Raw genomic sequence first — 14,359 nt, forward strand, 5'->3', positions numbered from 1 at the left:
GCACGGGCAGCAACAGGGACCACGAAGCCGAGGTACAAGAAAGAGGGACTTTAATGAAGAGGATTTCCCTTTGGTATAGTGAGACCCGTGGAGACACCGTGTCAAACGAAGCGAAAAGGCCAGGACCGAGACCTAAACTCGCAGCGGCAGGACGGGCTCCGGGGCTCCGGGCCGGCGGGGTGGCGCAGGCGGCCTCTACCAGGGCCTGTCACTGCAGGTGTGAAGCTGCTCACACCCCTGCGGCCCCCCCGCTTCGCTCCGTCCAGTCCTGGCTCAGGATCTGCTTCTCAGACCCCGGTCTCTGGTAGAAAAGAGAATGCTGTCGGGCCCAACTGCCTCGAAGGCTGGGAGGAGGAAAATGCCAATCATTGTAAAAGGGCTTTGAAAAGTCAGAGGTGACGTGTACACGTAATTGATTATTGTCATTTTGTGCTGAAGATAAGCCATGGAAAACAAGGAAAATAAATCTACAGCCCTAAAATATATGCATATAAAATAAATGCCTTCCCAAATCTACAGATGGCATTTGGGGATTGTCTACTGCTTTCGTCTCAATGCCCCCGTTCCTGCCTCCACAAATCCGCCTGGGAGAGTTACCAGTTGAGGAGGCCCGAATCCAGTCACCGCCCCCACCCCCACCACCCACCCACCCCAGTAGGAGGCGGCAGGGGTAGAGGCTGCAGGACCAAGGACTATGCTTTGGCTGTAGAGTATAATATGCATGCAACATGGGGGGGGGGGGGAACGACTTACGAAATGTATATACAGACCCCTTGAGTGAGGGGCCCCCCCCTGGCCAGGAGGCACTGAGCAAGGGAGGGGTCCATCCCCCACGCTGGCCAGGAAGGGGGGCTCTGAGGCAATCTCTAAGGGTTGCCTATCCCCAGGGAGAGGGGACAGCTGCCATTCCTGCCTCTGTTTTCCCAACCCAAACTGGAGGGGGTGCTGAGCAAGGAGAGGACAGGGTCCCAGAAGCCAAGAAGGTGTCAGCACCCCCACACCCTCGACCTCAGGGGCTCAAGAACTCTTTGCATAAAATATCTTCAGACCTAGGACATGGTCAAAGGCACAAAGTTTAACCACTTGGAGGGAGGGCTGTTGAGAGGGGTCTGGGGTACCCTGAGCCCAGGGGTAGACCAAAGGCGTGATTCATTCCCCCTTCCCTGGAAAGGTGATTGCCCCATTAGGCCTTTCTCACTTCAAGGAGGCATGCTGCCTAGGCCTCAAGCACCCGCCTTCTTGGGGAAGGGGGTATCAGATTGGCACAGGAAAGGCCCAGGGAAGGGAGCCACTCTGTACAGTAATACTTTGGTAAAGTTTGGGGAGAAACAGGATTCTACCCCCGGCTACTGACAAACCCTCGCATTCAGCCGGATGCTGAACCATGTCCACACTATTCGGGGCTCCACCACAAGGCCAAGCCCACAGAACACTCCCAAATGAGGTCCTGAGAATCAAGGAATAGGGTGGAAGGGGTGGGAGGGCCCCTTCGGGGAGAAAGCACTGAGATGGATCACAGCTTCCGCTCCACGGGCTGCTGTAGACACAGTTCACTGCCCGCAGAGATGATGGGCAAGTGATTGTCCACGTGGTAGCTGATGAGGTGGCTGACACTCTCAAAGCGGTGATCCTTTGTCCGAACCTGAGGAGTGAATTCAGGTGAGGAGTCAACTAAGACCTCTGCCCCCGAGACTGCAGAAACGGGAATGTTCAAGGGGGTTGAGGAAGGAGAGAGAGACCGCGACGGGAGTGCTGTCAGTCCAGATCGCTGAAGCTTCTCTAGAAGGAATCCACAGCCAGTTCCGGAAGTGGGCAGAGAGGACATCAGCCCCAGAAACTGACAAGCTGGGCGATATCTACTCCCCTGACCTAGAAGGTGGCATGTCTCAGAGGGGGACACACACTACAAAAAGATGGGGAAAGGAGGCTGGGATTGCTGTAGCAAAGAGCCCAAAGTCAGGAGGGACAGGGGGGCGGGGCGGACAGGCGACAGGGCGCCGAGCTGAGCCCTGAGTCTGGAGGTGCTGGGGAGGTCCCTGGCTCCTCTTGGAAAAGGAGACTTGGGGTTTCCAGGCTCTAGCCATCCGACGCTGGGCATCACCACCTCTCCAGGATGGTGTCCTTGTCAGAAGAGGGGCTCAGGCCAGCTAAACACCTTCTAGCTCAGACGCACGTCAGGGCTGGGGAATTGAGGACTGAAAGGAACAGAGCTCGGGCTCAGGGGTATGAGAAGGGAAGGATGCCATCCCACTGGGAAGGGTGCCCATATTCACATGCCAAGCAGGGAAAGTGGGAGGCGGCGAGGGGAGATGCATGGCTACGCAGGAGCCCTTTCTGACCCCCCCACAACACACACCGCTGCTCCACTCACCACGCCCTCTGGGTCCACCAGCAGCAGGTGCTTGGGCTGCCCACTATGCAAGCCAGTGAGCACATATTGTCCTGGCGTGGTCGTGCTCTCCCGCACCAGGAAGTCCCCGTTGAGCTGCAACAGAGCCTCAGCTTCCCGCCGGCTCAGCTTCCCGTGGAACCAGGGCTCCCCTCGGAGCTGTTCAGCCATGGCCACGGCCTGGGCAGGCGGAGGCACCCGAAGGGCATCTTCGAAGGGCTCTGGGGGTTCAGAGAGGGGGCAAGAGAGGCAGCTGGCACAACACAGGCCAGGACCCAGACCTTCAGGGAGCAAAAGCCTGGAAGGAGAGCAGGGCAGAAGAGGACCCGAGTGGGAAGACACAGATGCAGAAAAGGAGAGAGGAGCACTCACTCATGTCAAAGAGGTCTCGGGGCGTGCTGCCATTGATGGCAGGATTGGGGGGCCCAGCCCCACCCCCTGCTTGCCGGGCCTTGTCTAGGTTCTGGACGTTGACATAGGAAGGATCATCAAAGAGCTCTTTTCCTGCTGAGGAAAGGGAGGCGTCACAGTGACGCCAGCCCTGCCTCCTGCACCCCTGCCCCTACACCTCCCCGCTCCCTTCACACCTGCACAGGGTGGTGGAGGTGGCATCTGTTTGCGAATTTCTGGGTCTCCCCCAACAGGCTGCCCCACCGGCTGCAGGGACAAAAATAAGATGAGACCAGAAGCCCAAACCGGCCACTCCCATCCCAGGTCCCAGGCCCAGCCCACCTCCATCCAAGTAACTTACCAGCGTTGCTCCCAGGTGGCTGGGGGTCTGGCCAATGGGTGGAGTGGGTCGAGTAGCCCCAAGGGGGGGGGCTCCTTCCCGAAGCCTCATGTCCACCACTCCCCCAAGGGGGGGTTCCTTCCCGGGGAAGTCATTATAGTACTGGTGGTCAGGTGGCTCTTCCTCCTCCTCATCCCAAGCTGAGCCATCAAAACCAGTCATCCTGAGAGGAACAGGAGGGAGGGAGGGCACAGACAGTGGCCATGGGCCGGGCACTTCCTGCAGGGCGGGCCTGAGGCTGGCTGTTTTCTAGACACAGCCGTGCCATCCTCCCGGGAGCCCTGCAAGGTAGCTATTACCTCCTTCCGCAGCGACAGAAGAGAGATGAGGCTCAGAGGTGGAGAAACTTGCCTGTGGTTTCACAATTAAAGGGTTGCGGAGCTGAGTTGTAATATCAGATTTGATTTTAGAGTTCATGCCCTCGATTATCATGCTATCTCCCAATAGGGAGAAGAAGCACAAGGAGGCAAGGGATGTGCTCCAAAATAGTTCAATCTCCTCTAAATACTCAATAGCTACCGGCCTTAAGGTGGGAAAGAAAGGTAGAGCTCTCAGGAAAAAGACATCCTCCCTCCCTAAGGATGGAGAAACGGGCAAGAGAGAGAGACAGGCTGGCAGCGCGGTGGCCCGGCACGCGAGAGGAAGAGCGGGCCTGCAGCAGACAGGGCCCGGCCAGACTTTCCTGACAGCCACAGGAAACGCAAGAATAGCAGGAAGTGGGAAACACGCACACAGGTTATTTTCACCCCCGACCCTCTCTGGGCTCGAGTGTGAGCAGTGGAGCAGACCTGCTTTCTCCATTCGGACCTGGGGCCCAGAAGCTGCCCCTCACCCTCCGCACCCGCTCACCTGTCATGAGGGGTGACCAGCTTGGGCGGGTTCCTGAGGTATTGTTTGAAGCGCAACTCGAAGGCCTGGCCGATGGTGCTGATGACATCCTGAGCGAGCCCTTCGGGACACTCCAGGATGTGGCAGGCTGGGGGCACAGCAGAGGCGGCCTGCTGGGAGGCGGCGCAGCCAGGGGCCCTCGTCTTCCCGGCAGGAGCCCCTGCTTAGCTCCCCAGGTCCTGCTCACCTGCCTCTCGGATAGCTGGCCCCACCCAGCGCTCCCCACCACGCCTCACCTCTCTGATTCACCGGGTCTTTGGCAACATAGGCGACGTACTCAGCTGTGTCCTGGGGTGGGCAGGGTCAGAAGCAGCCCCTTAGCTCAGTTTTATACAGCCCACCTCACCCCTGACCCCTACACAACCCAGGCCTTCCCAGGCACCACTTTGATCCCAGCACATCCTCTTTTCCAGCTGGTGTGGCCCCTACTCTTCCCACCCCCCCCCCCCGCCCTGCTGCCCAACTCACCGGGTCCCCACCGGACGCAAAGGAGATAGACTGCATGTGGTGGTTGGCAATGATCTGAGGGTTAGTGCAGGGCACGGAGAAAGGAGGGAACGGCATGGGTCAGGCGGCCCTGGGGCACCTGGGCACCCCCAGCCCCGCCCCACAGCCCTGGAGTGTCAGTCCCTCCCTTTCGGCTTCTTAGCCCAAGTCCCCCTAAGCTCCTCCGTCCTTCCTGTCTTAGCTCCTGGCCCTGTGACCAGGCCCCGGCTCAGCCCTCCCAACAGCGTCTCTAGCCCCCTCACCCAACCCCACCAACCTGTTTGCAGTCCGCGGCCATAAGATTGAGGCTGCTGGTAGAGACGGTGAGAGTGATTGGCATCCCCGCAAATTTCAGGTTACTCCTCCCCAGGATGGAACTGAGCGGGCGGCCACAGGGCTAGGGAAGGGCCCAAGGATCTCAGAAGGTGGGGGTTCTCCACTCCAGGAATCCCCCACCCTCTGCCTTTTGGCCTGCTCCCCCACATTTCCCAGCAGCACGCCCAGCCCCATCGGCCCCAGGTACCTTTCTCCTCCTTGTCGCCCCCTTGGCACCGGGCACAGCCTCACACACCAGACTGATGGCCTCCCTGGGGAGAAAGGGGTCCTTAGACCCAGAGCCTGCCTCCCACTCAGCTGGGGCTGCCACAGGGCAGGGGGAGGGGAAGACCAGGCCAGACTCCAGGGGCACTCCAGGCTCTTTGTCGTGGTGGATTGAATTAAGGGCCTTTAATATTTGATGACATGGAGAGGCCACTTCCTGGCTGATTGGGTTAGGGCCTCAGTGGGTCTGGCCCCACCCCCTTCCAGCTACCAAATGTCCGACTCCCTCTTCCCAAAGGCAGCAGCAACCTTCCACCCACCCCGTTCTATACTCAGGCTCCAGCTGCCGGCTGGCTCTGCCACCTCCCCCACCACTCACAGGACTGGATAAGTAAGAAGGATCCAGACCAGAGGTGCCTCTTTTCATTCAGACTTAGACTCACTCCCCTAACTTTCTCTCAATCCCCTTTACCTAAAGAGAAGCCATGGCTAGCAAGCGACTAAGACCCATTCCCCTGCTCCCCGCACTAATCCTGGACTCCCCCCGTCTGCCCCCTCCCCACTAACCTGGTGACCTGGGTGCGGGTGTTGAAGTCCAGGGCACGCATTGACTGCAGAACCTCCACACAGCCCATGTACTGAGGGAGGGATGGAGGGGGACAAGTCAGCCGCCTCCCCCCACCCCTTCACAAGGAGCCGTGTGCCTTTTCCCTACGTGCTCCCTAAAGAAAGAGTAAAGACCAAGTTTTGCGCTGCCTGCGGCTACACCCCACTACGTGCAAGATCAGAGGAAGAAGGAGCAGAGGAAGGGGCAAGCTAGGAGGCCCTCGGGCATCTGGGAGGAGAATGTGGGGGGCAGCGACGGGCACTGGGGGTGGGAGGGCAGGAGAGGGGGTGGAGTGACATCCCCAGAGGGAGGAGGCTGGGGGACACAATCAAGGCTCACTCATTCCAACACTTACTAAGGGCCCGCAATGTGCTGGGCTTTGTGCTAAGCATGGCGGGGTGAGCGGGGGGGGGGGGGTGTCACAAGAAGGAAGGGGCCCAGGCAGAGTTGGAAGGGGAGGGGCCGCAGAAGCAGCTTAGGAGCTAGAAAGGTATGAGAAACAGGACCCTGAAACCAAGGGAGGTGCCGGGAAGAGCAGAAAACAAGAGGTTCGGGTAAGGCTGGAGCGAGCAGAGGAACCGGAGGGGTCCGGGAGGGGGGAGGCAGGAGGGAGGAGGGAATACGGGAGGATGTTCACTTACCCGAACCAGGTAGGAAACCCCGGGTCCCATGACTTTGTCGTTGGGATGCAGCCAGCCCCGCGTGGGCTTATTGACAAAGCTCCCGTGGCGGGTCCACTCCTCGCCCCCCAGCTGGCCCCCTTCCACCCGAGTCCTGCGCCCGCCGCCTCCACTCAGCTTGTTCATGTCCTGGAGGAGGGGCAGGGGGCCTGAGTCTGGCACGGCCACCCCTACGATCCCCTCCCCATCCTCAGCTGCCCTTCCTGGCTCCCCCTTTGGCCCCGGGCGCCCCCCAGCTGGGTTGGCCAGCTTCAGGTTGCTCATCCGGGGGAAGAAGGAGCACAGGGTGGTGGGACTATCATCCCCAGGCAGAGGTGGCAGGATGGGCCCCAGGGACGAGGCCGATGGGGAAGGCAGCTCCTCCGGTGGGGTGGACCCCGAAGCCCCCTCCTCCAGCGATGACAGAGACTCATTCCGAAGTGGGTTGTACTTGGGCTTGGGGGGCAGGAGATCCATGGCTGCTGTGAGAGGGAGGCTGCTGCCCAGCCCGGCCCCCCTGCCTGTCAGGGCAAGGGGGCCAGGCAGGGGGCATCCCCAGGCCCTTAGTCTGACCGGGCCTCTATGGCCCAGGATCTCAAGGGTCCTGGGGAGGGTGAGGGACAAGAGGCGCCAGCGCCCCCGGCTCAGACCCAGATGGTTCCAGGCCCCATCCCCGCCCAGCGTGGAGCCTCTTCTCGGGCTGAGAAGAGAACAGGCTGGACCCAGAGCTGCCTGGCTCCTCCCCAGGGGCGGAGAGCTAAGGCCAGAGACCAATCCCGAGGACAGTGCTGACTCACAGGCTGCAAGGGGCTAAGCCCCCACCACAGCCCCAGCCTAGAACTCTGGCAGGGATAGAGCTCTCCATGCCGCCCCCCCCCCCCCGCCCCCAGACAAACCACCAGTAATCTGGGGAGGAGTAAAGTGGGGGTGGGAGGGAAGGATGTAGGAATGAGAAGGAGAGGGAAATAAGAGGAGGTCTGGATCAATCCACACAGGACATGGGCAGGTCAAAGAGAGCAGGAAGCTGCAGGAGGGTAGGGGGAATGAGAAAGGAAACAGAGGGAGCTGGGGGTGGAAAAGGGAGGGGATCCCTGAGCTCAGCACTCTCCTTCCTGTCCTGGTGGAACACTCAAATGCCCCCCTCCTCCAGGCCAGGCCACCCCTATAACACTACCACACAGTCGGGTGGTGGCCCCAGGGAGCCTGGGCCATTAGCACCCTCTGCTACCACAGCTGCGGACAGCAGGTTAAGAAAAGGGGAAAGGATGGAAGTGGTCCCAGTGGACGCAGAGAGGGGCCAAGAGGAAGAGCAAAGCTGGAGAAGTAAAGGGAACGAGGTCCAACCTGGGTGGCGCACCAGGCGGGAGCTGGGGCAGAGGACAGGCTGATGGGGCCCTACCACGGCATCCACCATGCCAAGGAGCAGCGGCCCCCTGCCCAGCACTCTTCTGTGCCCCCTTCCACAGGCCGAGTCAGCAAAGCAAGCTGTCGGGGGCGGCTGGGTGGAGAGGTGGCAGGGCTCTGACCCGCCAGACAGGTTCATACCCCTCCTCTTGCAGTGGTGAGTAGGGAAGGTGCAGGTGTCCACCACGGAGCACAGTGCCCCCCAACAGCAGGGGCAGAGTCTGGCTGGAGGAGATGGGAGAGTGAAACAATTCTCCAAGAGAAGTGGGGGCTCCAGGCCAGCACAGGATAGAGGGGGCAGAAGACAAACCTGTGCCAAGGGTGCCAGGGGTGGGCTGGGGCTGGACACAGGGAACAGCCCCACCCATCCCTTCCACACGAGGCTCCCAGACACAGCTCTGCTCGAGGAGGCCGTGGAGGAAGGGGCAAAGTCACCGAACAAGAAGTAGGAGAAAATACATACGATCCGCACGCTCACTTTGGGATTACCTATTCTTAAATTCCAGAAGATACAAAGACGCAAACTATAGCCATTGATACTACTAGCATTTAAATCGTGTTAGATACTGTGCTAAACTCTCTCCCCTGGTCTTAGTCACTCCATTTCCTCAGGCCTTCAGCTCTCAGGCCTAGAGAGATTGAGGAAGGGGTTCTGCCCTGGCCTCGCACGCCGCCCCCCCACACACACAGGCCAGGACGCCCTCCTCCTGCGGGAGCCCGCACAATCCAGAGGCAGGGAACAACCAACAGGTGTGGGCGTTTGGAAGGAAAGAAAGAGGAAGTCGGGCTCTTTAAATTTGCATAGGAAAGGAGCTTGCCTACTGTGAGTCGGGGTGGCTGGGTGTGGGGGAGAAGCTGCTCGTGGCTTCTCGGCCCAGCAGGGAGGAGGAGGCAAGTAGCAGGAAATGGCGAAAGCCTCAGGAATGTTTCCAGAAGGGAAGGCTGGGCGAGCGGGACCAGAAGGAATGCCCAGACAAGAACTCTGGTTAGGGGGCGGAGAAGAGCCAAAGAAACGGTGGAGGCTGGGGAGTCCCTTCCAAAAAAAAAAAAAAAAAAAAAAATCAAACAGCAAAAAGGTCACTGCCCCCTCCACCCACGCCAAGCCACCGTTTTCTGGCAGCAGAGAACTTTCGCCCCTGTCGCACCCGCAGGTCACACGCCAACAAACCCATGGCCCTACCAGGTCCCGAGGTGCAGGTGTGAGACCTACAGCTGTCTCTGGGGCGGAGTCGGTCCTGGGCAGGGAAACTCCGGGGCTGGGAACCCGGGAGCAAGCCCCTCTCCCCGTCTCGCGCCAAACCCCAAGTCCAGCCCCCGTCCAGCGGGTCCACCCTTGGCAGGGGGCAGGGGGACGTAGAGTGCTGCCTCGGACCTCGCACTGCTCAGAACCGGGCGGGGCACTTTGACTTCCCACCTGCCGGAGCAGGAGCGCTCGGGAGAGCTGGGCCCGAGGCCCAAGCGAGAAAAGGGAACTCTGTCTGCAAGGGGTTTGAGGACCCAAGACAGCGCTTCTGAGGAGGGGACCGAGGTCCCACTCGGAGCGTTCCCGAGGGGGCGTGGCCCCTAGGTCGCGTGCACGGGGGCCTTCCAGGAGGCGAGGCCCCCCGCACGGCCCGACGTGGTCAGGGAAGGGGCGGGGCCTCAGGCGGGGCCCCCGGGGAGGCGTGGCCTCCCGCGCCCGGCCTGTCCGCCGAGGGGCGGGGCCCTGGCCCTCTGGGAGATAGGCTTTTTGATGGACCCGTCGCCAGGAGGCGGGGTCTCGGGGAATTGGAAGAACTACCGTCAGGTTTCTTGCAGTAGGGCTTGGAAGCATGTCCGGGGGTGGGACTTCCAGGAAAGCTGGGCGGCAGGGTGGGGTCGTGGACAATAAACAGAAAACAAATCGGGGTTCGGGGAGCCCCCTGAAGATGGGGGGTGGGACTTCCGGGGAGGGGGTCTCAGGGGGGCGGGACTTACAAATGAAGACCGGAAGTAGGGTCCCGGGAGAGGGGTTCCGGGGTGGAGGAGTGGGTCACCTAAGGAGAGGGAGAAGACCCAACTCACCAGGGCCTCATGGAGTCTCCGCACCGCACCGCACCGCGGCTCGATTTTGTTCCGGATCACGACACTGCCTCCTTAGCTGGCCGTTCCAACTTTCTCCCCGGCCTGGCCTCCTTGAAGAAACTTTATTGCACCCACTTCCGGCCTCACTAACCCCTGACCCTCTACCTCAGCGTCCCTCCTTCAGCCGGCCCACTTTCCCGAATCCGCCAATGGCAGCGCGAGAACGCGCACGGGGGCAGGGATAGCCAATTAGAGGCGTATTTTTTTACGTACGCTAGTCCTTGACGAACGTAAGAAGTATTCTCCAATAAGGACTCGAGGAGAAGAAAATCTAAGCCAATCCGAGGCTTGAAGGTGGAGTTGTCCCGCCTTAAATCAAGGGGACCAATAGGGAGCGCGGGCGGCGTGTTTGAAAGCGAGGCCAAAGTGGGTGGGAGCGCGTGCTGCTGGGAGTTGTTTGGAGGTTGGCGGCGCGGGCCTGACGGTCCTCAGACTGAGCGATCATGTCGCATAAACAGATTTACTACTCGGACAAATATGACGACGAGGAGTTCGAGTACCGGTTAGTGCCGGCGCGGGGGCCGTAACGAGGTCGTGAACTTTGACAAGTGAGGGCTGAATCGACAGGACCGACGCAAGCGCGAGAGACTCCCAGGACGCGGACGGGGACGACCGCGGAGAGCGCGGGGCGCATGCGCGAGGGCCTGGCGGCGCGGGGGCGCGCACACCCGGCGAACTCCGAGTCGGCCCCGAGCGGGGCGGCGGGCGGAGGGGGCGTGGCTAGAGTTCGAGGCTGACCCCCTCCCCACCAAGACGGGGCTCTGAAGCGTTCTTTGAGCTTCCCCCGGCACGTCGAGCTTTGCCTGGTGGAGCCTGCTGGGAAGAGGTGGCCGCGGCGGCGCTGCAGGATTCCTGGAAAGGGGGCGTGGGCGTGCGGGCTTGTTGCGGGGAGGGCTTGGAGGAGAGACGGCGGCGGCCTGCTACCTGCCCCTGTGATGTCTGACCGCGCGCCGGGGCGCCGCAGGCTCAGCGCGAGCACAGCCCACGGCCCCTGCCTCCCCCGACCGAGAGTCGGAGCAGAGCCTGCCGGGCTTCGGGAGGAGGCGCTGGGGCTGTGCTGGGGTCAGGGACCGGTGTGGGGCGTACCACTCGCCGCTGGCTTGCGTCTGACGGATGCGGCGCCGCGATTCTAGGCCGGAAAGTCGGGGGGAGCGAGGATTCTGCCCGAGTCGGCGTTCCAGGCATTCAGTGTGACGCTCACACCGACTGCCTAGTGGGTGTCTTGTCTTCCACCTCGAAGAACGTAGAATGGAAACTTGCCAGGCTTGTGTTCCTTTTCCAGCCGAGTGCGGGGCTCCGGGGACTCGGTGTGTGCTGACCCGCACGGGACGGTGGGCCGGCTAGCTTTCTTCCCCACGTCCGAACTCCGCTGACTAGACTCTGTGCTTACCACCCTTCGCGGGGTTAGGGACCACCCTTCGCGGGGTTAGGGACCACCCTTCGCGGGGTTAGGGACCACCCTTCGCGGGGTTAGGGACCACCCTTCGCAGGGTTAGGGAGCTGTAAGTCGCGGCGGTGCGGTTCTGGTTGCCGTTGTTGTGAGGGTTTCTGTGTCTGATCTGATTGGGTATCGAAGGCCGTCCCTGTGCCGGGGGCTTGTCCATTGAATGTAAGCCATCTTCACGTATTTAGACTAGAATTATGCCTTTGCAAAGAGTCTCCGCTACTAGTACAGAGAGCGTCTAGTATATTTTCACTGAGCACGATGGAGTCTATCTGGATTAGCCCAATTCATGTCAGAGTAATAATTTTTTACCATGAAAGGAGACATCCTTGGTTAGGAGAACATGGGGTTTCCCAAAAAGTTGCTCATGGCAACTCTCTTCAAAGTTAGGAAGATGAGAGCGAGGGTAGATTTTGGAGGGTGAGACATTTCCATTTCATCCTTTGTGACGGCTCTCCCACACAGCACTCCATAAGAGGCCTTTCTTTGCAAAACCAATCCTTTCCGAAATTACTTTTAATTATTAACACTGTGTGTGCTATGGGGCTGCCCTTATAGCCTGCTAGAGTAATCAGCAGACTGAGCTCCAGGAAGGCAGGAAAACAGGTGCTCGTTCACTTGAGTTAGTCATTAGTCATTAATGTGTGCTTTTTAACATACTTTGGTGAGGATTTACATAACTGGCCTTTATTTCTAGCTGCCTCTACCCCGCAATAAGATTATATAAACTCCCTACCATCAGAAACCGATTTTTTTTCTTTTTTTCCTCTCAGCTTTGTATGCAAGCTCTTCAGACTGCACCCTGTACTGATGTGAATTCTCCCCATCTTTCCATGTTTCTCTTACAGGCATGTCATGTTGCCCAAGGACATCGCCAAGCTGGTCCCTAAAACCCATCTGATGTCTGAATCGGAATGGAGAAATCTTGGTGTTCAGCAGAGTCAGGGATGGGTCCATTACATGATCCACGAACCAGGTTGGTGCGATGTCTGAAAGCAACCATGGAGGGCTTCTTCACTGAGGGAAAGACAGAGTGATGAGATCGTATAACCCAGAGAAATGGGGGGATGGTAAGGGTGCTTTATTGGTTCCTTACCAGCCATTTAGAAAAACTGGAGTGACCAAAAATAAAAGGAAAGTATCTGGGAAGTTCAGAGACAACCTGTCCCTGAAAAACCTCCTTTAATCTCTAGTTCAGTCTGAATGTACCCTTTTTTTTCTTAAGGCCACATATACCCTGGTAGAGGTTATGGCCCCTGCATCATTCTCCATCAGAAAGCGAATTCTTGGATGTCTTCCAAATAAGCCAAGGAAAGTGTATTTCTTGATAAGACACCAGACCCCAAGCTGCCAGGCAAAACTAATAAAGGCCCCCCGGGGCTGTGCAAACATAGCAAGGGAACTGACGCTAACAGTTCTCGGCTTGGCAGACAGGCCCAGCTTGTGGGTCTGCTTCTAAGGCCATATGCTTAAATCTTAATTTAGTCATAAACATCTGAGTGGGTGATATCTGGGAAGTGCAGAGACCAGTGCGAGCGTGTCTCTTCGATTTCACTCACTCTTTCAGAACCTCACATCTTGTTGTTCCGACGGCCACTGCCCAAGAAGCCGAAGAAATGAAGCTGGCCGCCACTTCCAGCCTCGAGCTTTACACAGCTGTCCTTGCTTGCTAACATCTTCCTGATAACATCATTATGTTGCCTTCTTGTTTCTCACTTTGATATTTAAAGGATGTTCAGTACACTGTTTGAATGTGCTGCTCGAGCAGAGCCAACAGCACCATGGCCCAGCCAGATGAGCGCTCTTCGGGCTGCAGCCTCAGCTGAGTGTCACCCCAGAAACCATGCTGATCTCTGTACCCAGCAGAACACTCTTGGTAGATGGAGGAAGCATCTGAGAATAAGGCCATGGCTGTTACAGGGATTGTGTAAACTTGCTGTTTTGTTTTGTTTCCTGCCAGGTGTTGTATGTATGGTGGTTTGTTTCAATGTATTGGAAACTTTTCATTTTATTCAAGAAATCTGTTCCATGTTAAAAAGCCTTGATTAAAGAGGAAGTTTTTATAATCTAATTCTTTAATTGTAAAGGTTTTTTTCCCCTCTCAGGGTGAGCATTACACTCAGTATCATGTTTCTGATTATATTCCCTTTGGTTAGATAATGAAGTTCAGCTCTTTGCTGATAATGACGTTTATTTCAACATTCAGGTAACTGGTTTTTAATCTACTTAAAGCAGATTTCTGTCAAACTTCTGAAATATATGTTGCTCTTGTTAGCCTGAGGTAGAGGTTATGTAGAGACGACATCTCATCAAAACAAATTAACCATTTCCTACAGTCAGGGGTGCTGCCTTTCACGCAGTCCCGGTATTTGAAGGGCACAGGAGGGTAAAGGGGGGAGGCCGTCGGCCAGAGGCTGCTCCTGCGCCCCACTTCCTGCCCAGCCTGAGGCTCTGGCGCACCTGTGGCCTGTTACCTTGGGGGGGACGCGACAGTGTGTGCTATTTTTAGTGGCTGGTACTGATGCCTAAGTCATTCCTTAGCGATATTGCCTTAATTGGTCTGGGGTGTGGCCTGGATGTGGGAATTTCAAGCATTTTTATGCAGGTAGTTGGAGTATTAACCTTCGAGAAAACAGGTGTAAGCTGTAGTTGTTCAAGAAAACATCTCGCCAGGGTGTCCCTGGCTGGCTCAATTGGTGGAGTGGGCAGACTCTTGATCTTCGGGTTGCAGAGTTCCAGCCCCATGTTGGGTGGAGATAATAACGGTAGTGCTAAATAAAGGAAATGAAGCTTCTCCCTGTGTTCCATCCATTTCTTCTTATGGTGGTAGTTCAGTGGTAGTGCCTGATCCAGCAGCATCGCCATCACTGGGACCTTGTTAGAAATGCAAATTATTGGACTCGACTCTAGACCTACTGAATCAGGAACTCTGAGGGTTGGGCCTAGCAATTGTTTTAACAAGTTCTCCAGGTGATTCTGGCGACCACTCAAGCTTGAGAACCCACTGACAAAGAATTGGACCAGAGCGTTTTTGTGGGAGGGGTGGTCA

At 57.9% G+C, this 14,359-nt stretch overlaps 2 protein-coding genes across 11 annotated transcripts; one reads left to right on the top strand and one right to left on the bottom strand.

Annotated features, from left to right (window-relative positions):
* Window positions 1–33: 33 nt before the first annotated feature.
* Window positions 34–9,977, bottom strand: SHC1 (SHC adaptor protein 1). 9 transcript variants are annotated; one of them, XM_028090159.2, is made up of 14 exons: window positions 9,807–9,977; window positions 7,759–7,988; window positions 6,342–6,509; window positions 5,661–5,731; window positions 5,077–5,140; window positions 4,831–4,950; window positions 4,536–4,589; window positions 4,304–4,355; window positions 4,029–4,155; window positions 3,141–3,342; window positions 2,977–3,046; window positions 2,762–2,896; window positions 2,372–2,610; window positions 34–1,642 (listed from the first exon to the last, which is right to left on the bottom strand). In XM_028090159.2, the coding sequence occupies exons 2-14, from the start codon at window positions 7,900–7,902 to the stop codon at window positions 1,514–1,516; spliced, it is 1,575 nt and encodes a 524-aa protein (XP_027945960.1). In that variant the 5' UTR covers window positions 7,903–7,988; window positions 9,807–9,977; the 3' UTR covers window positions 34–1,513. The 9 variants fall into 9 exon arrangements, with proteins under 9 accessions (XP_027945960.1, XP_027945959.1, XP_027945961.1 ...); XM_028090158.2 differs by lacking the exon at window positions 7,759–7,988 and adding an exon at window positions 8,586–8,796; XM_028090160.2 differs by lacking the exon at window positions 7,759–7,988 and having other exon boundaries at window positions 9,807–9,976.
* Window positions 9,978–10,257: 280 nt separating this feature from the next.
* Window positions 10,258–13,381, top strand: CKS1B (CDC28 protein kinase regulatory subunit 1B). 2 transcript variants are annotated; one of them, XM_028090163.2, is made up of 3 exons: window positions 10,258–10,368; window positions 12,159–12,286; window positions 12,878–13,381. In XM_028090163.2, exons 1-3 carry the CDS (start codon window positions 10,310–10,312, stop codon window positions 12,928–12,930), a joined length of 240 nt encoding a protein of 79 aa, XP_027945964.1. In that variant the 5' UTR covers window positions 10,258–10,309; the 3' UTR covers window positions 12,931–13,381. The 2 variants fall into 2 exon arrangements, with proteins under 2 accessions (XP_027945964.1, XP_027945963.1); XM_028090162.2 differs by having other exon boundaries at window positions 13,041–13,381.
* Window positions 13,382–14,359: the final 978 nt, after the last annotated feature.

The sequence above is a fragment of the Eumetopias jubatus genome, unplaced genomic scaffold, assembly GCF_037043125.1.
Source record: "Eumetopias jubatus isolate StellerSeaLion01/CBP00866 unplaced genomic scaffold, mEumJub1_p1.0 scaffold_12, whole genome shotgun sequence".
Classification (NCBI taxonomy): Eukaryota; Metazoa; Chordata; class Mammalia; order Carnivora; family Otariidae; genus Eumetopias; species Eumetopias jubatus.

What these genes read in the sequence shown, in the direction of transcription:
- SHC1 (XM_028090152.2), bottom strand. Translation starts at nt 9,576, where the DNA reads ATGCTTCCAAGCCCTACTGCAAGAAACCTGACGGTAGTTCTTCCAATT. An exon ending in GGGTTTCCTACCTGGTTCGG is followed by an intron (nt 5,732 to 6,341) that starts GTAAGTGAACAT and finishes TCCCTCCCTCAG; the next exon opens with TACATGGGCTGTGTGGAGGT. An exon ending in CCGAGACCTCTTTGACATGA is followed by an intron (nt 2,611 to 2,761) that starts GTGAGTGCTCCT and finishes CTGAACCCCCAG; the next exon opens with AGCCCTTCGAAGATGCCCTT.
- CKS1B (XM_028090162.2), top strand. Translation starts at nt 10,310, where the DNA reads ATGTCGCATAAACAGATTTACTACTCGGACAAATATGACGACGAGGAG. An exon ending in GACGAGGAGTTCGAGTACCG is followed by an intron (nt 10,369 to 12,158) that starts GTTAGTGCCGGC and finishes TTTCTCTTACAG; the next exon opens with GCATGTCATGTTGCCCAAGG. An exon ending in TTACATGATCCACGAACCAG is followed by an intron (nt 12,287 to 13,040) that starts GTTGGTGCGATG and finishes TGATATTTAAAG; the next exon opens with GATGTTCAGTACACTGTTTG.